The 24260-nt window shown below is 53.4% G+C and overlaps 10 protein-coding genes across 10 annotated transcripts; 5 read left to right on the top strand and 5 right to left on the bottom strand.

Annotated features, from left to right (window-relative positions):
* Positions 1-57: 57 nt before the first annotated feature.
* On the top strand, positions 58-4561 carry BDZ99DRAFT_555847 (uncharacterized protein). The gene is made up of 2 exons (XM_033727169.1): positions 58-288; positions 463-4561. Exons 1-2 carry the CDS (start codon positions 92-94, stop codon positions 4370-4372), a joined length of 4107 nt encoding a protein of 1368 aa, XP_033579847.1. The 5' UTR covers positions 58-91; the 3' UTR covers positions 4373-4561.
* Positions 4562-5503: 942 nt separating this feature from the next.
* On the bottom strand, positions 5504-5965 carry BDZ99DRAFT_381752 (ribosomal protein S21e; the record flags this gene model as incomplete). Its single annotated transcript, XM_033715252.1, has 4 exons — positions 5504-5597; positions 5664-5782; positions 5845-5860; positions 5937-5965. Coding segments are annotated over 4 exons (258 nt in total), but the record flags the coding sequence as incomplete, so codon positions are not given.
* Positions 5966-7207: 1242 nt separating this feature from the next.
* BDZ99DRAFT_460226 (uncharacterized protein) lies at positions 7208-8334 on the bottom strand. The gene is made up of 4 exons (XM_033719342.1): positions 7886-8334; positions 7793-7856; positions 7339-7729; positions 7208-7273 (listed from the first exon to the last, which is right to left on the bottom strand). Exons 1-3 carry the CDS (start codon positions 8028-8030, stop codon positions 7693-7695), a joined length of 246 nt encoding a protein of 81 aa, XP_033579849.1. The 5' UTR covers positions 8031-8334; the 3' UTR covers positions 7208-7273; positions 7339-7692.
* Positions 8335-8476: 142 nt separating this feature from the next.
* Positions 8477-9109, bottom strand: BDZ99DRAFT_555871 (uncharacterized protein; the record flags this gene model as incomplete). Its single annotated transcript, XM_033727170.1, has 2 exons — positions 8603-9109; positions 8477-8549 (listed from the first exon to the last, which is right to left on the bottom strand). Coding segments are annotated over exons 1-2 (192 nt in total), but the record flags the coding sequence as incomplete, so codon positions are not given.
* A 1181-nt stretch (positions 9110-10290) lies between these two features.
* On the top strand, positions 10291-11543 carry BDZ99DRAFT_555877 (uncharacterized protein). The gene is made up of 4 exons (XM_033727171.1): positions 10291-10471; positions 10627-10822; positions 10945-11084; positions 11152-11543. The coding sequence occupies exons 1-4, from the start codon at positions 10306-10308 to the stop codon at positions 11502-11504; spliced, it is 855 nt and encodes a 284-aa protein (XP_033579851.1). The 5' UTR covers positions 10291-10305; the 3' UTR covers positions 11505-11543.
* A 4090-nt stretch (positions 11544-15633) lies between these two features.
* Positions 15634-16314, top strand: BDZ99DRAFT_473646 (uncharacterized protein; the record flags this gene model as incomplete). Its single annotated transcript, XM_033721847.1, has 2 exons — positions 15634-15740; positions 15849-16314. 2 exons carry the CDS (start codon positions 15634-15636, stop codon positions 16312-16314), a joined length of 573 nt encoding a protein of 190 aa, XP_033579852.1.
* Positions 16315-17058: 744 nt separating this feature from the next.
* Positions 17059-18476, bottom strand: BDZ99DRAFT_381656 (uncharacterized protein; the record flags this gene model as incomplete). The annotated part of the gene is made up of 2 exons (XM_033715247.1): positions 17059-17727; positions 17778-18476. 2 exons carry the CDS (start codon positions 18474-18476, stop codon positions 17059-17061), a joined length of 1368 nt encoding a protein of 455 aa, XP_033579853.1.
* Positions 18477-18692: 216 nt separating this feature from the next.
* Positions 18693-19463, top strand: BDZ99DRAFT_244200 (uncharacterized protein). Its single transcript, XM_033713620.1, has one exon. The coding sequence runs from the start codon at positions 18844-18846 to the stop codon at positions 19309-19311; it is 468 nt and encodes a 155-aa protein (XP_033579854.1). The 5' UTR covers positions 18693-18843; the 3' UTR covers positions 19312-19463.
* A 436-nt stretch (positions 19464-19899) lies between these two features.
* BDZ99DRAFT_244198 (uncharacterized protein) lies at positions 19900-21863 on the bottom strand. The gene is made up of 5 exons (XM_033713619.1): positions 21373-21863; positions 20849-21325; positions 20171-20794; positions 20041-20073; positions 19900-19984 (listed from the first exon to the last, which is right to left on the bottom strand). The coding sequence occupies exons 1-5, from the start codon at positions 21775-21777 to the stop codon at positions 19967-19969; spliced, it is 1557 nt and encodes a 518-aa protein (XP_033579855.1). The 5' UTR covers positions 21778-21863; the 3' UTR covers positions 19900-19966.
* Positions 21864-21997: 134 nt separating this feature from the next.
* Positions 21998-24228, top strand: BDZ99DRAFT_568186 (XLF-domain-containing protein). The gene is made up of 2 exons (XM_033727762.1): positions 21998-23038; positions 23101-24228. Exons 1-2 carry the CDS (start codon positions 22163-22165, stop codon positions 23845-23847), a joined length of 1623 nt encoding a protein of 540 aa, XP_033579856.1. The 5' UTR covers positions 21998-22162; the 3' UTR covers positions 23848-24228.
* The last annotated feature ends 32 nt before the right edge of the window (positions 24229-24260 follow it).

Below are 24260 nucleotides of genomic sequence, written 5' to 3' on the forward strand. Positions count from 1 at the left end.
CTGGAAACCGGCATCGTAGACGCGACGCCAGCGCGCCCAACGCTCACCGCATCACCACCAGGGCCCACTGGACCGCCTGCACACGCCCCCCATGGCCGACTACCCGCGACGAGCCTCGTCTGCCATCCCTCCGCCGCCCCCGCTGCCGCCAGCAAAGCAGCACGGCGGCCAGCCGCGCAGCTACTTCTCGCGCTTCGTGTCGCAGCCCTTCTCGGCGTACGGCTCGCGGCCGACGAGCGCCCAAAAGACGGTCGGAAGGCCCAACCCCCTCGTACCCCGGCTCCCAGGGTGAGTTGCATCTGTCACTGTCTGCTGTCCGCTTGTCACAGGTCTCCGGCTTCGACCGATGGAGGCCCAAACACCACGGGGAAGCGGCCGGGCGTACCGGCGCTGCACGGCGACGGAGACGGAGACAGCCAGGCGTCGACGCTCGTAGACTCACTGCTCACTGAACCGCCGCAGGATCAGCTCGGGCTCGTCGCAGGATGCGAGCCACAAGACGGGGCTGGACATGTCCGCCCTGGACATGAACCGCGAGCGCACCCACGCCATCATCGCCGGCCGCGACATCCTGAAGACGATCCGCGTGAAGGATGCCAAGTGTGCCGAGGACATCAACCTGCGGGCCGCCATCATCAACTACGCGGCCCACAACACGCGCCATCGCGAGACCATGGAGATCCACGATGTCAAGTGGTCGCATGGCCAGTTCAGCACGCATATTGCAACCGCCGCCACCAATGGCAAGGTCATCCTGTACGACCTCAATCGCGCTGGCATGGAGCTAGCGCGGCTGCATGAACACCACCGCCAGGTGCACAAGGTCGCCTTCAACCCCCATCAGGGCTACCTGCTGCTGTCAGGCAGCCAGGACGCCACGGTGCGCCTGTGGGACCTGCGAGACATGCGGAAGGATGTCATGACGTGTCCCAGCAGAGAGAAGTTTGCCGGCCTGAGCGAGGGCATTCGCGACCTGCAGTGGTCGCCCACTGACGGCGTCGAGTTTGCCTTTGGCACTGACAATGGAGTGATTCAGCGCTGGGACTTCCGCCACGCCAAGGGGCCCAAGCTCAAGATCAACGCCCACGAGCAGAAGATATGCACCTCGATCGACTGGCACCCGGACGGCAAGCATCTGCTGAGCGCCAGCACCGACCGGACCGTCAAGATCTGGGACTTCTCCTCCGACACCCGCAGGCAAAAGCCGGCATTTGTGCTGCGCACGCCGTACCCCGTCCACAAGGCTAGATGGCGGCCGCCCTATTGGTCCGACGATTTCCACGACCAGGGCGCCTACCAGTGCACGCAGCTCGCCACCTCATACAATCGCGATCACCCAGTCGTCCATCTCTGGGACTTCAGGCGTCCCTTCTTGCCGTTCCGAGAAATAAGCCGCTTTAACAGTGCGCCGTCAGACATGCTCTGGCACTCTAGGGACTTCCTGTGGACTGTCGGCCGAGAGGGTGTTTTTGCCCAGACCGACGTCCATTTCTCGCCCAAGGTCGTAGATCGACGCAACATGCAGGCCATTGCCGTCTCTCCGACTGGCGAGGTTGGCGGGTTTGTGCAGAAGAGGCCGCGTCGAAGGCAGTCGGGTCTCGAGTACTCATCTGTCGAAGACAGCTACACAACTGACCGGGAAAAACACAACAGCCCTGAAAAGAATAGTCTGCGCAGCTCAGCAGACGACAGTGTGGACGACCGCTTTCTTAGCTCTTCGTTCAGACGTCACCATGGCCGGACATCCAGTAACAGATCTACAAGGTCATTCGGTAGCACCCCGCCTTCCTCGGACGTCGCTCCTAAGGTCATGTTTCTAACCGAGTCCATGGAATTGCTTGGTGACTCTATGATGCCCAACCAAGTCGGGTTCAGAGGGGCTCTCCCTGGCGCAATGAGCGTACAAGTCTTCACTTACCTTGCGCAGAAATACAAGTCTATACCGCTACCCGACCCGCCGACGCTGGAGTCGTACTACGACCTCTACCGTGTGTTTGAGCAGAACGCGGAGTACGCCGAAAGAGCGGCGTTCTACAGACTTGCTCAGTCATGGAGAATCATTGGCGGGGCCGTCGCTGTAACCACATTACATCGAGCAGAGAGACATAACAAGAGGCGAATCGATGAGAAGCGCCTGTTTTCGTCTGACACGCAGCCTCCGGTCGTCAAGGATGGCACAGCAGCACATGGCAGACCCGGCGGCATCCCGAACCCCGCAGTTCGTGCGATATATGGTCCCGATAAAGAGCACCATCACGCGCAACCTGAGAGCACGTCCAACCTGGCCACGCCCCTCGCACGGCCGTATCAGGATACAAAAACCGGCAGCACTCTCCCGTCATTGCCTGACCCCGATCACGACGAGAATCTCAGCCTGCCCCCGGCTGCGGTTGGCCCACACTCGCAGGAGGAGAGGTTTCTTTCTCCGGAAACTGCAATCAAACCCAGCGGACTGCGACGACCGAGCTTCAATGGACCGGTGTGGAATGCTAATTCACTGAACGACCTGGATGAGCGACGAGCGCAGATCGGCAGCTGGCGGGCAGCCCCCCGGGCACCGCTCAATCTGGATCCTCCGAGCAGCCAGGGGATCAGCATTGCGATCCCTCCGCGACTGGACCGCCATGACTCGGACGAAAGCTTCGCCATGTTCTCGGCCTCTACAGACTCTCAGAGAGGAATATCAGTGCCAAGCTCTTTTGCCAGCAGCAAGTCTTACCCTCGAAGCATGGGGTCTATTCCCGAGAAGTGGCAACAGCAGGATAAATCAAGCTTCGGCAGCAGCCAGCCGACGCAGTCTAATCAGCCTGGGCCGCAAGAACCTGGCAACAGCGGGCTGACCGGAAGCTTTGGACGGTCTGTGGATTATTCTCCGACCACGAAGCCCGTGGGGGCAGGCACAAACGAATCTAGGCCCGTCGAACGGCTAGGGACGGGCCGCAATGACACGGACCGGCATCTGGAATATGCAAGTCGGGACAAAGCCATCCAAGATATCGAGACATTGCGGCGGAACAACCAGCTTCTTCGCCACGACAGCTCCGAATCCGAGGCCTTTAGCAGAGATGGACTTTCGGAGGCCTCGGCTGACATGTCGCACGAGAACATGGAAGCGAGTGGTACAATTGTTCCAGACGGCCCATTTGACGACGTGCTCTCGCCGCAATCCCTCAGACCCACTGCCGGCCTTTCCCCAGCAAACAGCGCGCCGCCACCGGCAGACCCACAAATCGACGAGCCAATCCTGCTCGCCGACTTCCAAGCAGCCGACATCGATGAGCCATCGGATACGCTCACCGTGCTCAATCTCCTCCGCCAGACCCTGCAATTCCACACCGACACCCTCTCCGACGCTCAAACGTCGTCCCTCCTCATCCTCCTGCTCTCGCCCCTGCTGCCCCGGACATCCCACTCCGCCACCGACCCCGCCACCCTCGCAACCTACGCCGACCACCTCTCCACGCTCGGCCTCTCCCCGACCCAAATCGACACCATCCTCTCCAAGCGTCTGACCCCCCTGCTCGAAACGGGCCTCAACCCCTACCAGGCCGAAGCCGTCCTCAGCACCTACCACGCGCAGCTGCACGCGCTCGGCCTCTTCAACGCCGCCGCTTCGCTCCGCCGCCTGGCCTACCCCCTCTACCCCGGAGTCTATGAGCAGGCGCTCAAGGACACGCAGCTCGGCCTGCTCTGCCTGAGCTGCAAGAGCCCCATCAACAACCCGCGCGACAAGATGCGCTGCGAGACGTGCCGGCGCGCGCAGGCGCCGTGCCCCGTGTGCTGGGGCGCGTACCCGGCGTTCGAGGGCGCCGTCAAGGCGAAGAAGGCGCGGCTGCGCAGCTCGGCGGCGGACGTCTCGCGGCAGCAGCGCAAACGCTCGTCGCTTTTGCCGCTGCTGCCGTCGCTCGACCCGGGGATTGTGGAGGAAGCGGAGGCGGAGGCGCTGGCGGCACCGAGTGTGCCGCAGCTGGCGCACGCGACCCCCCGCGCGGTGCTTTGGACGTGGTGTCCCCTCTGCGGCCATGGCGGGCATACCGCGTGCTTGAGCGCGTGGTTTGCGGATGTGGCCATGGCGGAGGGCGCGTGTGCGACTGAGGGGTGTTTGTGTGATTGTGTGCCGGGGAGGAGACGGGAGGAGAGGGTGAGGGAGGCGGTAGGGAAGAAGGCGGAGAGGGAAAGGACGAGGCCGGTTAGGGGGGATGAGTGGAGGGTTGGAGAGAGTAAGGCGGCGGGCGCGGCAAGTCGAGTGCTAGCATCTGTGGGCGGGGATGGTCAGGGGCCAGGGAAAGGTGAGGGCGCGGGGAGGAGAGTGAGGGTTGTGGTGCCGGTTGAGAAGGGGGGGCGGTTTGGGGTTGGGGAGGTGGAGAAGTAGGTACTTTTGAGGGCACTCTAATCTGGATGGCTTGGAGGTAGCGGTTGTCGTCACAGATTGGACGGCGAGCGAGGTGCTGCGTTGTACGATACCCGATCCCACGGAAAGGGATCCGTCCGGATTGTACAACACCCATAACATCAAATAAACAATATAATCATAATCATCCAGGTCCATAATCACCAGTCCAAGCTTGCGTGGGTCTTGAGTGCAAGTGATAATATTTGTGATCCCAAGCTAAGAAAATGTCCCGCCCGTATCTGTGCGCCAGCACAGGGAACTCTGTCGAAGGCGCTCATCAGGAGGCGGGGTTGCGTGGTCTTGCTCTCCGGCCTCGCCTTGGTATCGCACGCAACCAACAGCGATCATTGGGGTTCACCGGAGTGAAGGATCGAGTTGGTTGTCTCCTGGTTACGACGCCCGGAGGGTCAAACGCGGGAGGAGTGCGTGGGGGCCGGGATTTTGGGGATTTTGGGGAGATTGGGGGTTGGGGTTGAGGTTGGGGCTTTGGGTGAAATGATTATTCTGGTCCGGCTAGGCCTCGAGAGTGGCGCTCGAAGGATTAATTGTGCCAGGGAAATAGGCATAGGAGCCGAGTCGGTTCAATGCTGGCTCTGTTAGCCGGATCAGTGAAAGCGGGATTTGATGTTAAGTGGATTAGTGATGAGTAGTTGGGCAGGCAAGGCAATCAACGGGTAAGGCCCGTATTAGGAACAGTGCGATCGCCAAATATTGATTGGAGTCTTGTAGGGTCAGATGTTCGATGAATTGAAAGGAGATTTGAGGGTGGAATCCGAGTGCTGCTGCCGCTAGCTGAGTTCATGAGTATTCACTTCATGTAGGATAGTTAACTTGAATGATTAATGGGTGTTTTGGTGGATCATGACAGTGTCGTCGTCATAGCATTGTGCCGGTAGCCTAGCTACGTATCCCGAGTGAGTCGAAGACTTTGTTCACTTTCGCCATTGCCATGCCGTCAGTCACCAAACTGGCCACCTCGTAGAATTGCCGTTCATATCAGAATCTCTAGAAATTATCAGCATGAGAACCCAGCCATCGTCCCCGCCATGTCGAGGCAGCTCATGGGATATAGTGGACAAACTCACCCCACTCCATTCGCAGAGCAACCCTCTACCGGCTTGCGTTCCACACCGCCTTGAGGAAGCCATCCTTCTGCGTCAGCCTGTTCAAGCTGTCGTCGCTCTCGCCCATCGCGCGCACGAATCTGTTCCCGTTATCATCCGGCCCTTCGAATCTCCGCTCCGAGGTATGTGTGGAGGGGTTGTCTTACCCGCAGAGGGCATAGGTCTGGTTCTCGCCCGTGTACCGGCCGTTCTCATCGACCTTGCCGACGGAGATTTGCACCGAGGCGTGGTCCTTGGCCTTGATGATGCGGTTGGTGGCGCTGCACTGTTATTCGTGTGTTAGGTCGGTTTCGAGGGCTGGCTCTATTCACGGTCATATAGGCGTACCTTGCGGGGAACATAACTAAATCATCGAAATTAGCAGGGTTTTCAAAATAGACGGCTTGGAATGACCCAGGTGAGGCGATTGGGGCTCTTACAGGTCGACGAGCTCGCCGCGTTCGTTCTCCCTGCTGCTTGTCAGATCAATGCCCTCATGCAGGCCCCGCGCAGTCCCATCTTAGGGAAGAGTTCTTAGGGAGTCAACGCACATTTTGATTTGAGGGTATGGGAGTTGACGGGTTGTGAAGGAGTCGTTTGTGAGGATGCGGGCGGATCGCGATATGTTGTCGTCGACGAAGTGTGGAGGTTGAAAATGCCCCTGCAAAGCTAAGCGAGTGCTATGGATCACGTGTGCTCGACGCTTGGGCCAAGATCCCAACTTCTCTTCGTGTCTATCTTTTGGACATTTTGTATTCATCTGAAAGGTATAGCGTTACATACAGACCCCTAAGAAGAGGATGAATACACCTAGTACTTTTCTTCTTCGGCGACCGGTATCCATGTATCGTGCAGCCCTATGACGCTTTCGAGGCCGGGAAAAGAAATATGAGCTCATTGGGGACTGCTATTTGCAAACTCTCAACATGACGGGAGTAGGCCCCGAGGGATTTAACGCTCAAAAATAGTGCTCCTTACGTCCACCTAATATTCAGGGTTTCAAAGAGGTCTTGGGGCTATCCAAGCGGTGGCGAAAAGGTATACATCCTTTTATAACCAAGCACTGTCATTTGACTAGCAAACTTCCTCGTGTTCCAGCATTAGACATACTTTGAACAACTTTTGAGGCCAATTTCATTCCAGTACTATGATGAACACATCCCTCTTAATCTTGTACGCCATCACCCCGCTCACTTCATCAGCACTCGATACGCAGCCCGAATGCGCTCTTTCTGTGCACTAGACAAGGACTCGGGCTCCTCATCCAAGTCCTTGCGCAAAACTCTCAACTCAACAATCATATCATTCATCATCCCGTCCAGCCTCTGCTCTTCACGATCTCTCTCCAGCCTGTTATACCATCGCGCAATTTCCTTGTCGGGCTCCCACTCTTTAGCCCTCGTGATATCATCGAACCGCACACCATTCAAGTTCCGCCACTCTAGCATCCCCTTTGGAAAGAACAACTGGTAATCGGTCATGTCCGGACCACTTCCAATATCTGCAGCTGCCCTTTGGACGAGCTCCCGGTCCGGTGCGAAGCCGAAGTGGTCAAAGGCGATCTCGATGAAGATCTTGATCGCTTCGTTGCCCCAGCGCTCGGAGTATGGTGACTTGGTGGTTGGGGGCATTTCGCTCCATGATAGGGCGCGGAAGCCGTTCATGGCGAAGCGGATGTAGCCGAGGAGAGGGGACTATTGAAGGGTTGAATGATTACCTCTTTGCGCCACGAGCACTAAGAAGATGGAGGGCAGACATACGTTCGGGTAGCCTGGCGGTAAGTTCTTACGCGCTGGTTCGGGCTCGTCGGACGGCGGAATTGGCTGATCCTCGCGGTTCCAGAGCGACTCCGCGGAGCCGGGTGGGAGGGTAGAGGTGTCCTTGACATCGTCTGGAAAGGAAGATGTAAGTGAATATGTTCCGCAGTCTACGCTTTTTTTGCGACAGGAGAGGTGGAACAGAAATTCGAGGTGAGATGAGCTATTGGAATGGAATACCTTTTGAATGGGCATGGGGCGAGTCCATGGTCGGTGGATTTTCCCAACGCTGCTTTGAATATGTGAGGAAGGAAAATTAGCGGTGGGTGAGGAGAAGGAAGTATGAACTGAGAGGATTGCTTGATGATGCACGTGACTGCAGCTTAAACCTACCTCATGTTTATAGGGATATTGTGGCAACAGCTCTGTGACAAGCCACCTAGGCAGCTGTAACGCCACAAGGTGAAAGATTGTAGCTTAACAGCGTGAGTAAGTCTATATATTTAGTTTAATTCTGTCAATCCCCAACTAATTCGAACAGCAGGTCGGTCGGCTCAGTTGGTTCAACGCCACCAACGAGCCCCACAAGGGTTGTGAGTTCGACTCCAGCCCTTGTTGACATTATGGCTAACCTATAGGTTCGACTGCAAAGTCGCGCGGAAAGGTTCCTATAGATTCGACTGCAAAGTCGCGCGGAAAGATTCCTACAGATTCGACTGCAAAGTCGCGCGGAAAGATTCCTATAGATTCGACTGAAAAGTCGCGCGGAACGTCCATTGTCACGGAGTAAACCATCAGAGTTTCTACACCTTCGAAAGAGGGTGGTCTTTTGCTCTTTAGATGTTCTTTTTGCACACTCTCTGGTATACCCCCCCTCCTCTACAGGTGAGAATGCCATAAAGCACGTCCGCGCTGAGCCACGCACATGAGTACTTCTGTTTTTCCTAATCCGATAGGTTAGACACTATCAGTCGAGATATAAGTGTTATCACATGAATATTAGACTAACGTTCAAATGAAACTCTCGGCGTCTTTAAGTACTTTTATTCGTATCGCCATACCTACAAATAATTTGCGAAGAAGCGCCTAAACTCCAAAGCATTTAACATTGGGTGTATATCGTATATACTCAAACATGAAGACCTAACACTTATTCGCCACCTTCTCCCCTCCCTCTCCCACCGTCCTCTCTCAAACCCATACCCTTCAAGCTTCAACGTAGCAAACGGCCCCGCGATCGTACTCGTCTCATCTCGAATATTAATCGGGGCCGCATTCACGCCCAAGTCGATCAAGCTATCCACAAGCCAGCGCTACCTCACATCATCATAGTCTTATGCAAAAGTCACTCATCTAACGTTGCATTCCGACTCGGTGGACTATTATTTACCGTCAACGACCCACTAATCGCGTCCTTCTCCTTCTCAATATCCAAATTCTGCCACGTCCACCACACGCGGTCTATCATCCCATGATGGAGCCAGAACACCGGATCGCCGGACTCACGAAGAGGTCGCCGCCAGGGTCGCCGCCGTTAGTGAAATGCCCACTGGTGTGCGCGCCCAGAAAGCCCCCCGGGAAGTTGCCTTGTATGTTGGTTTGAAATCAGTAGGGATCGGGGTTGTGGAGGATCAGGTCGGCAGCGTCGGCGTCTTTAGTCCAGTGCGAGGCAGTGTGAGCGGAGATGTCGCGCTGGGTGCAGCGCGGGTTGTATGAGGTGCGGAAAGTAGCAGGTACTCAAGGAGTACAACGTAATGACGGTGGCATTACCGCCAGGGGTTGTGCATATCGCACCTCTATGGGTAAAGATACGCTGGCATGACTGCTGTCAATAGTTTCTTCTGATAAAAGTACCCCAATGTACTTTGATGGGTGAAAGGCTATATTCCTCGCATCTCCCGTCATCTTGAAAGATCATTGTGTTCATCCCTCACGGTCCTGGCATCTCCCCTCGGTACCTACCTGCTCATCCCGAGTTTCAGGCGACTACTGCGATTGCAACGGGACCAAGAGTTGCCAATATTGACCATTGGGATAGAGAGTAAAAGAATAGGTCTACCGTAGACGAAGTGACACAGAGTCTCTACCCCGTCGAAATATCATTATATTGAGCGGATAGGAGGGAGAAAGGCGTGTCGACCAATTCTAAGCGAATTGATGTTTGATGTTCAAGCGAGCAGGCCGGGTCGGCGGGTCCTTCACCTGTATACTTAAACACCCTCTCCACCATGGAGTGCATCCTCCGCACCCATCAACCTAGCCGAGGTAGATCTTTGCCATCTTCCAATGCGACTGGCAGTCCCATGCGAGCCATCCCTTTCCGCGCCTGAATGAGCTTAGACCTGCCGTTCAGAATTACCACAGTTCTTCAGAGAGAGGCAAGTAAGAGCCCCGCAGCTTTCGGGCCTCCAGGTCTTCAACTATGCTGCGAGAGTCCGCCAGCAGAAGTAGCATGCGGCACTCCACAGCCCAAGGATACGAGAACGGCTTGCTCGTTTGGGATCAGTGGCTGCGGTCTCCAATGCCAAATTGAGTCAATACATCTCGCCATGGTGATGATGGCTTGCCTTAGTTCTGAACACCGTTGCATCGAGCCTGAAGCTCCCAGACAGCTGGGAGGTTTTTGAAGGCGAGAGTCGTTGCAGACCAGATTATCCCAGAGGTGTTCCCTGGATTATTCTTGCCGGCGAGTATGCCACTGAAGTCTGTGACCTCGTCCGGATGGGGAAAGCATGTGGTGTCATGGGTATACGGGAGGTCTTGGTAAGCTCTCCAGATCGGACTGCATGTCGCAGATATTCTCCAAGATCTCTATCATAATATAGATTCAGGTGGACAAGACGTCTTCTGAATGTAGTTCGTCAATCGCTTCTCTTTCTTCGCCACTGTCTCTTTTGATTTGGCTTAATCGCGGGCCATTCCCATCGTTGAGCGGTTTCGTTCCTTGCTTCAGATCAAGCATTGACTTCCCTCCTACGACTTCATGATGCCGACTTGGGTATTCCAAGAGCTCGTTGGAAGACAGGCGCCGGCGGGTCCTACGCTTCCTCCCATGACTCCTGAGTATATTCCCTTCAGCGAAGTGGACCAGATCCTAGCCATCATGGGCGTATTTTGCGGATTTGCATTTGTAGCTGTCCTCTTGCGCATCTACGTCCGGGCGGTCATGCTGAGAGTCTTTGGGGTAGATGACTACATTATGGTCATTGCAATGGTATGTCAGTTCCCGTTCTCTTCATGAATGAGGCGTGCCCAACGCATCACTGTCACTCCATATTCTCTGATATCACCTTTATCTTATTCAACCTTCCCTCAAACATTACATTCTGCCTCTATATCATGCCTAAAGGCAGCATCTCACCTCTCCGTCAAGTCCTGGGACTCGCAACGTTTGGTCACTTCCTCGCCGAAACGCACTATGGCTTCGGAAAGCATTTCATGGTGATGCTCACGACACCGGGGATGTACACGACATTCGCTGAGCTTCTATTCTTCCACTCCATTATTGTCATGGTAGCTGTTACAAGCGTCAAAATTAGCATTGCGCTCTTGATCGGTATTATTAGTAGGTTCAATCTCAGCCCGGCATTCAGGAGTCGAGTTACACGAACTCGCAGAGATCCCAGTCCCTTCATCAAGACCTTATAGAATGTCTCATATTAACATGACCCTATGCCGACAATCTTCCTAGTGCTATTCGCGACCGCATGCAGCATGACCTCATCTTCCAATGCATACCAGTACAATCAGCCTGGGACACGACTTTACGACCACCGCCCGTGGACGTCGGCACGGCCAAGTGCTACAGCAAGACCATCTTCCGCAACATCGGTCCCTTCAACAGCTGCACGTACCTCATCCTACACCTCCCAACCCGGCCTCCACTACGCAACCCTAGCCATCAACATCGCAAACGACATCCTCTTCGCCACCCTCCCCATCCTCCTCGTCCGGTCCCTAAAACTCAACACGCGCACCAAAACCTCCCTCATCCTCACCCTCTCCCTCGGCTTCTTCGCGTCGGCCGTCGCCATCGTCAAGGCCGTCCAGCAGTACAACGTCCTCGCCGACATGGACTGTACCATGAACGATTCCTTCAACGTCTGGAAGTTACATCGGACTCTGGGCTGGTATCGTCGCCGCCACGCTCCCGAGCCTGAAACCACTCTTCCGCTGGTTGCTGGATACCGCACGCGCGCTGACGACGGCGGGGAGCTGGAATGGGGGGCTGAATTATGGGAGCGGGAGTAAGATGGGGCTGGGGTATTTTAGGGCTGGGGAGGGGCCGGGGGAAAGTGAGGGGAGCGTGGTAATAGTTTGTCGACTAGAAGGGAGAGTGAGGAGGGCGCGATTAAGAGCCCGTATCGCATGAGGGTTACGGCGGAGAATCGGTAATGGGGATTGAGAAGGGGGGGCGACGGAGGGAGCGGGATCGGAGAGGGAGTGAGGAAGGGGGACTGCCGTTGCAGAGGCCGGAGGCGGGGAGGAATGAGATTGTGATGACGAGAGAGGTGTACGTTAGCTACGACGGGTGGGAAAGGTATCTTGGAATTTGATACCCGGGGATATCTCTTAGGGTAAAGCTTCTATCACTTCGGGAATGAAATGATGCTCGTGGAGACAAATGTGGGAGTCAAACGGCACCCATAGGGATCAGAAAAACGATTGGTTCTCGCAATAAACGTGCTTTACTGTTTCTTATGTATTGTACGCACCTAAAGTGTTTCAAATCCTGTCTTCTGTGAAAGGAACCACAATTTTCATATCCAAGGCACAAAAACCTTCGATGCCGAAGAGTGCGTCCAAGCTTCCTCAGTGCGCCCTGTGCCTGCCCTGCGTATATTATGCCTGCATGGTGCATGCAGCTATTGATGCGAGGCAGCGTGCTACGTGCTACTTGTGTCATTGTATCTGTCGTGAGGAGCGCATGGCATGATACGGTGAGTCTGGCGGTGTGGGGATAAGTGCTGGGGAACTGTCATACCCAGTACTCCTTGAAGATCTGGGATGGGTTTTCGTGATGAGTACTGGGTGCTTCAGGCGTACTCTTACTCTGCCACTGTGATTGAGGTGAGATGTACTGCCCAGAAGTTGCTTGAAGACTGGAACGAAAAGTAGCAGTCCAGGAATACGTGGTCTTGATTCATAATGTTCTATTTTGACGGACAGACTGCTCTTCTGCCTGTGTACTCTTGCCTCACACCGCTTGAGGTCTCTTGATTTGTTATTGGAAATTGTAGATTGCCAGTATTGGTAAGCCTGATAGCTCTCCAGACCGCCTCAGACGTGGGACTGGGAGTAGCTGAATTTGTGATTGATTTGGCTAGTATATCTGCTCTAGTGTGCCAGGTATATGATCAAGGCTATGATATTGGTTCAGGGTTTGTTGGCAGTCTGGTAGTGCCTTATGCGGTGTCGTGGCTGGGAAAGGAAGTAATGGTGTAGTTGGATAATCGGGTGACTTTGAGTACACTGAAATGTTGCAGACTTTCTTCTGACTACTGAGGTATGTATTAGCAGTTGTTCTTTTATGGTTTCGAAGCTGCAAGGAAAGCTGAGAAGCACTGACATCTATGCGGCGAGAACAGGACCAGTTAATTAGCTCGCAATGGAGTGGATGCTTCCATAATTTCCTAAACAGGATATTGATAGTAGTACGGCCTTTCTTGCTATGTGTCTTCGAGATGTGTCCTGTTCCATTGCTCTCGTTCTCGTGCCTCGTTTTCGCGCGATGTGTGGTAGAAGACAGGAATCCGCTGCTGGCGAGAATTTAGACGACAGCGTAGCTGATATGCAACTTTCGCTCTGTTGATGACAACGTACATGACTTCTCTGATGTGCGCCAATCTACTGTTTTGTAACCGGATTCGTCGTGGTTGTGGGCTTCCCACTGCTGTTTCAGTATGTTCATAGCCGCTTCTCAGAGGACTTCGAGATACCGTCTTTCAGGTTACTGGGGGTCTAGTTAGGATGATCGTCTTGAATCAGCGTGAAATGATGTATGAAGGGTACGCATTGGTTTCCTGGCCTCCCTTTTAGGCTGAGACGCGAACTTTCCAGCGACCGTCGCTTCTGCGCCCGCTAGCAAGTCTGCTTCTCAGATATTCCATCACTTCCGTGCATATAGCCCTCTCAAGATATGTTCTCTCGTAATGTCTTATGGAGTACGGATTGTATTCATTAGGGTCTCGAAGCCCGTAGTGGTTGTCAAGCCAATTTCCATCAGTGGCGCCTTTGGCTCCGCGATGTCGAGGACAATGTCGAAACCGTTGTAGGACATGGTTGAGTCTGTCGTTACAACACAGCTTTTGCCAACTCCTCTCTTGAGTAGTGATCTAGTTCTTTGAGGACTTTGAAGATCGCGCTGTCGCAGCATGGGTGAAGGTAGTTTCCAGAATGCGGTTTGAGCATCGCCAACGACAGCTTTAGAGCCCAACTTAAGCCCTATATTACCTAAATAACGATTAGTAGCTCGCTTCGCGTCTATCAAGATGGATTAAGATATGGTGATGCTGTTCTTGCCCAGTGTCTAACTCAGTCTCAGGGGTTCATCCTGTCGTGTCCGTGACACAAAGTTGACGCTGGCAATGGTAGCGAACGCGCATAGTGGTGCATATGTGATATATCATCACTGATCCAGTTTGATGGAGTATAATCAGGGCCTCAAGGATCTCCCTCGCTCGTCGCAGCGGTTTCGTTGGGTCTGTGGAACTCGGAAGCAGCTGGCTCGTTTGAGAGCATCGTGTAGCCCTTTGATCCGTGTAAATGCTGTTTTGGAGGGTCTAGAGGCTCTGGCGCCTGTGTTCCGAGAGTTGTATAGGTTTTCGGGCTTCCTTGATCGAGTTCGATCGAAGTGAAGGGGCCAAGTCAGCAGCGTTGATGGTCGTTTCGCCACAGGCTTTACCGCGTTCGGAACGCTAAAGAAAACCAAATCTCCTTGCTTATGAGGACAGAGATCTCACAGCAGAATGCAAAAAGAGAAATTACCATGTCCGTGAGATGCTGTTGTGCTATTGTGATGGTTCGGGCTTCTCCGTGCCTACGAACGGTGAACCTGGTAAGAGAACTCAAAAGGGTTAGGCATGATGTTGCTCGGACTCCCTCGGCCAGTAGGTGACGTTTCGGAATGAAATCGATCGCTTGGGGTCCCGGAAGGCATTCCGCGCCAATAGTCCACACCGGGAGACATGATCCCCATCTGACAGCTCTGTAACGCTAAGTTAAGAGAGGCTAGAGATAGTGGATGGCCTGTATTATGAAGTAAAGGCATCGGATCCATATGTGACGCAACAGGGAGCCATGCCAAGTGAGCATATACGGATTCTTGTGCATAACAACATGCAGATTTTATCCAATAATCTAGCGAGTGCTGCCAACGGATGCACACGGGATCGTCGACCTAAGATCGTTCGCATCACATGTTTTCACTACGCGACTTGGAGGAAAAGGTTCCAGCCGAGATCATGCAGATAGAGTCGGGCCCGGCGAGAGAACAGGGTTGTCGAAGGTGTAGGTATCTCGTCGCCTATTGGTTGTTAATAGGAATCGGCGACTGGTGGCTTATCAAATGAAAGCTGAAAGAATTCCTGGTGCGGTCGTCAGATAGCAGGCGAACGCGATAGAAAATCAGGTTTCATTCATTGCAAATGCTCAGCTGCATGATTAAGCAAGCTTCATATTCGATTTCGTCAAAGACCGCCTATGGTCTAGAGATTGATCGACAATGTTGTAGGTATGGTCCACTCTGAGCTGAGTATACTAGTAGTCAGTACAATGTCTTGTCATAGATATCTGTACACTCTTTTGCCGCTGAGTGAAGAGCCTCATGGTATTTTCAGCGTTCCGAATAAGAGAAGAGTTTGGCATTTTAGACAGCTAGTAATTTTGCGAGGCTACTCTAGACAGCGTTAGCAGGATGTACGCAGAATAGAAGTTTGTCCGCTGCCCTTGATTTCTATTAGTACGTCAAAGTCCCATAGACAGTGGCAGGCAAGTGTACGGATATCTATGATAAGGCGCTATAGAGCCACTTTCTATATCTTGGAAAGACATATAGCTGGCTAGGAACTTAAATACCGCAAGATGAGAAGTTCTCTAGCAGCACTTCTGAGCCTTTTAGAAGCCGTAGAGACTCTTTACTATCGTGGAAGTTCAAAATGATTAGTAATGGGGCAGGGTGTAGAAGATAAGAGACAGAGTATGCAGTAGAGGCGGCAAGGACAAGATGCAGTAATCGAGTATTCCAAATCTGGAGATTAGGAGAAGAAAGGCCGTTTCCTCTCTCCAAATTTTCAGCAGTCCTCGAAACAAAGCACGTAAGTAGCGGCGATGAAATCTTCTGCGGCTGTTAGGGGAGAGACGACCATAGTTACGCCTTTGCATGGTCGCTGCGGAGAGTGGTGGCGTCCGGGAGCCAGTGCAAGCAGCTCTGGACCGGCCCGTTTCGGAGCGGATTCGCGGTACGGTCCGCAGCGGACCAATGCTCAGGTGAACGAGTCAGCCAGTGGAGGTCGGGTTGAGGGGAAGCTCGCTTGCGTGCATGGAGTCGAAGAAGGAATTAACGGGAACGAGAATCTAGATGTAAAAAGATTCAAGCCACTACTTCATCGCCGATGAATCAGTATGTGATACTTACTACCTGAGCATAAACAAAGCAGATAGTGGCTTCGCTTGTGACGCAAGTAAGAAGCATGGAACAAGGACTCCTACAGCTACAGCTCGCAAGGCTGAACACCACCTCCATAACCCGATGGGACGAGAAATCATGAGTATCAAGATCAGCAGTGGAACAGTCCTTGTCAAAGCGGAGATATTACCTCACCGACCAGACCGGAGATATATGCGTCTGCAGCTGAAAGGCGCAACGTGTAGGAATGGGGCAACGGGAGCGATAAGCGTAACGGCTGACGAACTGTGGGCCGCAAGCTCATGTGCATCGACAGGCGTAGCTGAGAGGCCGCCACTCTCGCCATCGCGACAGTGGCTGCATCGCGAACCACATAGCACTCGTTGCAAGTCCCGTGCCGTGTCTCTTGGCGAGCTGTGCGGACCAACGGCATAGCAGGCGGGCTGAGGGGCCCCAGAAGAGGCTGTCGCATTTCTCGGCACTTGCGGGTGTTGACTTGAATGTTGGTTAGACTATCGGCATCTTTATGCTAAGTTAAGGTTAGTGTCTCCATTGAGGGAGAGAGGTGTTGGACCCCCCCTGCGCTGTAAGGCTGATGCTGAACTCGGCAGGGGTGTCAGCAGCAGTGAAGCCGAGAGCATGGATGCAAGCACAAAGTACCAGTAATGAACATTGATCTCTATCTCGGGACCCTTCCTTCCAGCTGCCAGTTCTAGAGTACAAGAACCATGGGTATTTGTACAGATCTGTACAAGAGAGACATCCCGTTTCATCTCTTAGACGACCTCGAGCAGAAAGACACATTCGTTATGCGAAGACAAGTCTAAATGTCGCTCAGTAGATGGAGGCCGTGACGACAGAGCAAGAGCAGCTAGCCAGATTTCCCCCGAAGAAATTCGAGTAGAGTAAGAAAAGATGCGAAGGTGATGCGATGCGAAGTTGGACCGAGTCGTGACATGTCGTTATAAAACCTCCCTAGCGCCTCTTTCATCATCATTGGAGGGCTGATGGAACTAGAGCGCGCCCATGCATGAAATATGCAGAAGCGCAGGATGATGAGTTGGCTAGGACTGCCGCCGCCGTCAAGGGGTTTGGAAAAAAAATAAAATGCTGCAGACAACGCGAGAGAATATGATCAGTGAAATGAAGCGCTACCCAGATTTGGTGATTAGATCCACATCAATAGATCTCGCCAGCCTCCGTATAGCATGCGGGCTCCTGTGGCATCGACGTGTCCATAGCGCAGTAGTCCTGTGACGGTGGTGTCATTGGTTCACTCCCAGATTCCGATCCGCTACCGTAGAACAAGGGTTCCTCCGGCGAGTACGGGAGAAGGTAATGCATGTCGGAACAGAGCCCTTGCGGTGAGTCTGGATACGTTTGTCCCGATAGAATGTCCAGATTTTGCCCAAACGATGATGGCAAGGCCTCTTGCTTGATGGGAGTGCCGAAGTCCATCTCGGAATGGCAGTAGTATGGCGATGCCGGGTACCCCGTGGCAAGATCAGAAGGGGTAAAATTATCGAATGGAGTGTATGATGGTCCGGGCCTTGATGGATACGTGTCGCCTTTGTGCATCGGTACGCTGCGGGTGTCTCTCAGTCTTTCTGATCGTCTCAGACGCGCAGCTTTCCTCGCAGCTTGGCCACCCTTCGCTCCAGATGCTTGCCGCTGTGGCGCAGGATTTTGCGATCTGCAGCCTCGTTTGTTCGGTAGCTTACTTCTGTATCTGGTAGTGCTTTTGACCCCTTCACGAATTGCGCTATCCGTGAGCCTCCACATGAAGCCTTTCTTGGCTTCTTCCCGGGTGATGGCATCTCCAACCGGCTGATCGACCTTCTCGAATGCCTGGAAATGTTAGCCATGCACGGCCCAGATCGGCAATTGAGAGCTCTTACCCCGTTCATCGAAAGGTTGTGACGTATACTGTTTTGCCATCCCTTGGTTTCTTTGTCGGTAGCCTTGTCTGTGTTGCGTTTGAACCAATTGTAGATGTCTCTAAGGACCATCGTGTGACCCTCTTGCTCCATGAGGGCGCGGTAGATAAGCTGGGCATACGGCTGCTCCTTGTCCACGTTTGCATCTTCGTGAGGTGTTTCGCTTTTACAGATATCGATTGGAGTCACCTGAGGCTCTGGCGTAGGAATGCTGTTTGGCATACCGATATCTGAATCGAATCGGGAATGACCATAGTTGGAATCTGCGGACTTCATCACGGGTAGACATTGGCCTTCGAAATCGTCCTTGAACTGACACATAGATCCAGGGGCGAAGTGAGATGATACGTCCAGCATGTCTTGAGATTTTTGAGGTTCGAGGAGATACGCAGAAGGTGGATACGCTTCGTTCATGCTTCCTACGGAGCCAACTAGATCAAGGCCAGTGTAGGTACGAGGACAGCTAGACTCAGTGCTTGTGGGAGAGTATGTCATGTTGTATGAAGATCTGTAGGGAAGCCGCTGAGCAGTGTAATTGTAAAGGGCGCTGGAGTCTGGGGTGTACTGCTGTGTCATTTGATAGTTGGAAGGCTCTTGTGAAAGCTGAGAAAAGGAAAGATCGCATCCGGAAGGCCACTGGAGGCTCTCGTTGATATCCATCAGTGACGGTTGGAAGCGAGATGCCCCAGAATTGGCGGGAGCAGAGGACGTGGACGCCATGAAGCGCGGTGTAGCCAACAGAGAGGGCGGAGAGGAAGGGTTTTGAATATTGGGAAGGCCGTTGGGACAGAAGGGGCTCCGCGGTGCTGCAGTGATACCGACCTCTGCAGAGGGGTCCCCAGGGTACGCCTGATGGGGTGAGCCTGGGCGCGACATGGCCGCTGTGCTGTCTAGCTGCAGTAGGATTGGAGCAGAGAGATCTCAAGCAGTGGCCAGATACGATGCCAGCGCCAATGGTGGTACGGGGCGAAGGTTGAAGATGGCGCGAGCAGAGTAGTCAATAGGGCGTCCAGAAAGAGTGAAGCGAATGCTGAGACATTTCTATCGAGCCGGACGGCCCCAGATCGGGAGCAGCAGCACCGCAGTCATCTGGCAGCGGCTGCCAGCGCATGCGCAAGAGCATTTTCCTGCCGCAGCCGGCGATGGCAGCAAACAGGCCGATATCAAAGCCTCTCTCCATGGTGAGTGTGACAATCCGGCACAGGCTGCTGTAGGCGGCGGACGCCTTGCAAGCCCGACGCCCGGCCAATTGGCAAAGGGACAAGGGGGGGATGACCAACACAGTCCTACCGCTTTGTGGGCGGTGACTGGTGTGCCAGGCCCCGAGCGGGAGCGTGCAGCAACCCATGCTGTAAGTGCCAGACGGAAAGGCCCGTTGCAAAAAACGCCGCCTTCAGGTGTCTGCCCGGGTTCCATGCGTCCCAAGCCTTCTGGAATCGCGCGCCCTGTGTTGCACCATGGTGCCCAAGCACACGACCATCAGGGGGGTTTGTGAGAGCGTGGCGCGATATTAAGCCGCGCCGCCAGTAACAAAGCGCACGCGCTGTTACACGCCGGCTTGCTCATCGCAACAACCGCCGTTGTCCCTCTGCCTCACACGTGCGAGCTTTCTCCGCTTTTGGACGACAATGGAGCTTGACTGTCCGGCGGGGCTTCGGAGAGCGGGTGCCCACAACCATCATGTATCCGCCCTTCTACATCAAGAGACTCACTAGAATCCGAATACCAGCCAGCGTGATGCAAATTCACTTACGGCAAGAGACCCTCATCCGCGATCAGCCGCTTTATGGGCTGACAACATGATCCGAATCGTCAACTTCAAATTAGCATCTCTGACGAGCGTCACTTTAGCGAACCCCACAAATCCGGGGAGCGCAGCAGGGACATGCATCCGATGTGCGAGATTGATGAATATCAAGCTGTATTCTAGAAGCAGTAGTAACTCGGATAGGGGTGACATCTAGGAGGGTGGCTGAAATACACATGAGCACCCCCAACAACTCGATTTCCATGGGAATATTTACCGAGGCGCGGCTAGTTCGATGGATTTGTGTATCCTGCACAGCCGTTGAATAAGGCTCACATATAACACACCCTGGATTAAGTGGCCATCGGAGGTTGGCAGTAGCGAGGACGGGTTGGGCCCGTGTTCATTTTCGATAATAGATCTGCAACTGTTAGCTCGGATGCTTGTCAAACACCCAATTTGAAAAGGATTACTCACTTTCTTGAACTGGAAATGAAGCTGCAGGATACCCTACGTAGTGTTAGCATGGATGTCTTTCCCAATGCCTGCGTTGCTGGCGTAGCACACCGCTGCGACAGCACACCCTCCGCAGCCCACAACGACGTACCTTGTCAAAGCTACTCTTGAAGCCTCGCTCTCTCTTGGCGCTGAAGTCCCACTCTTTGTCGACTATCCGGAAGGCTACGTCTTCGTAGGGAGGCCCAGCGACGAAGCGGATCAGACAGGTGTCCTCCTCGCCAGCGGGGGCGAAGGACTGGCCTTTCTTCCTGCCGTTCTCTCGCTCAATCCGATAGGTGGGTGCTTTGCTCTTGTCGATCAAGTCCGGGTAGAAGACGTTGAACTTGTACCCCTGTACCACTTTAGGCGGAGGATTGTCGTGATCGTAGTGAGTCTGGTTGTACTTATTCCATTCGTAGCCCATCTGCACTCGGTTAAAGTAGCGTGGCTTTCTTGGCCGATACTTATCTGCCCACTGTGGTTTACTAGCAGTGGAGACCTCCTCTTCCCCGGCGAATATTTCTTCGTTTTCATCGACTCCTCGTGCAACCTCACGCTCGTAGAGCGCCGTCGTCGCCTGGGAAAAATCGTCATTGCGGGCTAGCGCAAATCTGGCAGGCCCAAGAGCTGCTGACTCGTGTGGTCTCGAAGGCAGCTGACTTGAGGCCTTTTCGGACATTTTCTGGCGGACCGGCACGTAGCCAAGTTTGATAACTTTGCGCCTCTCGTCAACCTGTATTATCGATTAGTTCCAGATAGATCAGAATATAGAACCAATTTTACGCACTACTTGCTCAAGAAATAGCTTCTCGTCAACGGATTCAAGAGCTTTGTCTTCTGGACGAACTTTCAACGACGGCTCGGGATCGAGTTTCACATCGTATTGGGTTAGCGTAGAGTTGCTCGATGCTTTCGACGTACCGAGGACGATCTCAAGCTTTTCTCGAACAGAGTCTGCTTCGTCCTGTTGCTGCTTCCGCAGTTTGTCCAGCCGGCTGCTCAGGATTGCTTGTGAGACTCGTCGCAATTTCGCCTTAGCCTTCCATACCATCAAACTACGAAGGAGATGTTCCCAGTAATCCACATCAATGGGCTCATTTGAATCCAATTTTTTTCGAATCTGTTTTTCCAAGACCTCCAGCTCTTCATATGTTTTGGGACCCAGTAGGCGATCAACATCGGCGGAAACGGAGCTGACACCGCGTGCTTCAGGTGCCGCGGCCTTTGATCGCTGACGACGATCCTTGCAGATGACCTTCATAGTCTATACTAGATAAGCCATGTTCAGAACGTAGATTTTGCAAAACTTACACTCCAGTACTCTTGATTGCTTCGATTTGTCTCTAGGGTCAGGTAAACGCCAATATCTTTCTCCAACTCCTCCAGCTGAGAGTCGTTCAATCCTTCCAGCACACCCTCGGGGTCCACCACATCCAGTTCCGAGTCGTCAACCTCATCATCCAATGGGTTCTTGGTAGGGTCGATTATCCGGAGTGTTACAGCTAGCCAGTCGATTGGCTTGGCTCTCCCGCCCTTGACTCGGATAGCAGCCTTCTTCTTTGCTTGTTGCAGTACGAATCGATCCTCATCCGCCACCCATGCCGCTTCCTGAGTATCCGCTGAACGCTTGCTTGGTATTGCGGATGGAGGGGCGGGTTTCTTCGAAGGCGGATGGTGCGGTGGGCCCTTGCGCCATGGTGGATTTCGACTGTCCATTTTCCGAGACGTTGCAAGATGTTCCTAGAGGTGGTTTAGGACTTCGAGACCGCTTCGAGGGACTAAGGCGACGTAGAATAGTGAGGTGTGGATGGTGAGCTGGTGAGGCGCGAAAGTTCACCGAGACGTGACGTCGGAAAGGTTGCCAAGACGGTCCGATCCTCACCTGCAAGGGTCCACCTGGATGCCTATTCACACTCCACGTCTGACAATGTCAATTCTTCGCGACATTAGGCCTCAGTGACTCTCATTCCCGTGAACTGTCTCGTCAAGAATGTTAAGGTGAATCTCGTACTATTTCGCTCTCTATTCCACATGTCTTCGCATCAGACGCGTCTTTCGTCGAAGCAGCACCCACGACGCGTGGACTTCACATCCCAGCAAGATGGAGGCATCGGCCTGGGTGCGGCTACGCATCTCGAATGCTGGACCGCGGGCTCCCCCACTGTTCCTAAAAACCTCATTCATATCACGAAAGTACACAATATACGTCACGGATCTCAGCCGCGTTTGGTCTGAGCAGCTGGACGAGCATGCTATCAAAGAGCGCGGTACTTCAGAGGACAATCACTTTGGAAATATCGACGAGTCGAATTTCGCTGATCTTCTGGAGACGGTTGCCTCCGCCCTCGAGCAGTCCAACGGAAATAGCCACAAGATCATCCCAGAGGGTACCGATGAGCTAATCCTACAGGCAAAGCTGGTCTTGCCTGAGCCTCTGGACCCCTTCAATTGGAAGTTTCACCTCGAACTTCTCTCGTCAGAAGACATAAGCAAGCAATTGACGCTGCCACTTCTTGCCTCATCGTTCACGCACAGAAGCCAGATAAATGACTTGGTCCATAATCTTCAAGAGAAAGACAAAGTTATCTCCAGACTCCTCGATCAGCTAGATTCAATCAATGTTGGCCTGTCAACCGTTTTTCCCAGTATCACTGGGTTGAGAGCCTCCAAAAAGACCATTAAGCGGGACCAAGCAGCCAAGCACGTACCCGGGCTTCGCACCTTCAACGAAGATGAGTGGCGCTCAACCTCGAGATTATGCACCGTCACGCCATCGACGATAGATGAAGTGATGGAAAATATGGCTACTGATGTGCATGTGGGTCTTTTGGGCGATGTAGAGATCGGAGATCAAGACAATCTTTGGTGGACCCATCTCAGCGAATTCTCCCAATCGAAAGAGGTTGCTGGGTCTACTAAAGCTGAATCAATCGAAGATGAGGCCATGGAAACCGAAGATGATGGCGATGAATTCCAGGTAAGAAGCATATCCCGCAAACGCTGATGATTCATCCTACTGATTGCTGGGCTTGTTTCTAGAGACAAGCCACGCCACCCCACCTAAAGAAAACCGAAACACGTGAGAACGTGAAATCAAACTTTTGCCCCCACCAGAAGAATCACCGCCAGGACCTTGAGAACGAGGACGATTCCGGCGACGAGACGACGGAAGACGAGGATTTGGACGCTCCGCCGAAGGCAATCAAGCAGGAGCCATTATCCCAAAACCCAACTGAGCACATAACGAAATTAAACATCGACAATCAAGTACCAGTAGAGATTTCGGTACCACCAAAGCCTCGGAGCAGATTCACGATTGGCAAACCAAAGAAGGCACCTACACTAGAAAGCACGCCACAGCAAGAGCAGGCGGATGCCATACCAAGCTTGCGTGGACAGCCCGTATCCGACGAGAGCGCACCCACTAGAGGAAGCTCTATTCCGCCTAAACCCGCGCGGAGTCGTTTCAAGATTGGCGGGAAGAAGGATGACGCAACGCATTCGAGAGGAGCAACGCTCTCTCGCACACCAGACCCACATGCAGTTGTTGATCACGAGAGTAGCAGCGGTCGGAGCATGGCCTCGACAACAAAACCCCGCGTATTAGATGACCCTCCGCAGGATAATTCTACTGGATCTGAGAGCAAAGTGGAAGCGGCACCTCTGAAGCCGAAGGCTCGGACGCCAGAACCAGAAACAGCTGAGGAGATCGCCGACCGGAGGAGGCGAGAGTTAAAGCGGTTTCAGGAGACCAAACCTGCCCCAAAGAAAAAGAGGAGGTTATAGTTGAATTACAAGTGTTGCACATGGACTCACCTAGTGTAGAACGGGCTTTTCAGAGGCGAGGTGAGTCCATGGTCGGCTATTGATGCCGATGGAATGAAATACAGTTGTAGGTAGTTAAGATTGCATGTCCAGATCGGAAGGTTTGGGATCTTCGCATTCTTCCCAAGTGAAAAGGCATGATTAGTAGCCCTCAAATATGGACACTGTGACTGGTAGGTCGGATGAAGCGTGGCAGAAATGTGAATGGCCTAGTGCGCATTGCACTACAAGAAGAATCGGTGAACGTGGCTTATGCTATAGGTGTCATTTTTTTTTTTGAAACTAGGGATAGTAGTCACTACCAGACGCAAAAGTCCATCGTGGGAGCCGCTGGTGAGCATCATCGTGAAAGACGGTTCCGGCGTCAAGATTCT

This window comes from Mytilinidion resinicola, assembly GCF_010093595.1.
Source record: "Mytilinidion resinicola strain CBS 304.34 unplaced genomic scaffold BDZ99scaffold_5, whole genome shotgun sequence".
In the NCBI taxonomy this organism is placed as follows: domain Eukaryota; kingdom Fungi; phylum Ascomycota; class Dothideomycetes; order Mytilinidiales; family Mytilinidiaceae; genus Mytilinidion; species Mytilinidion resinicola.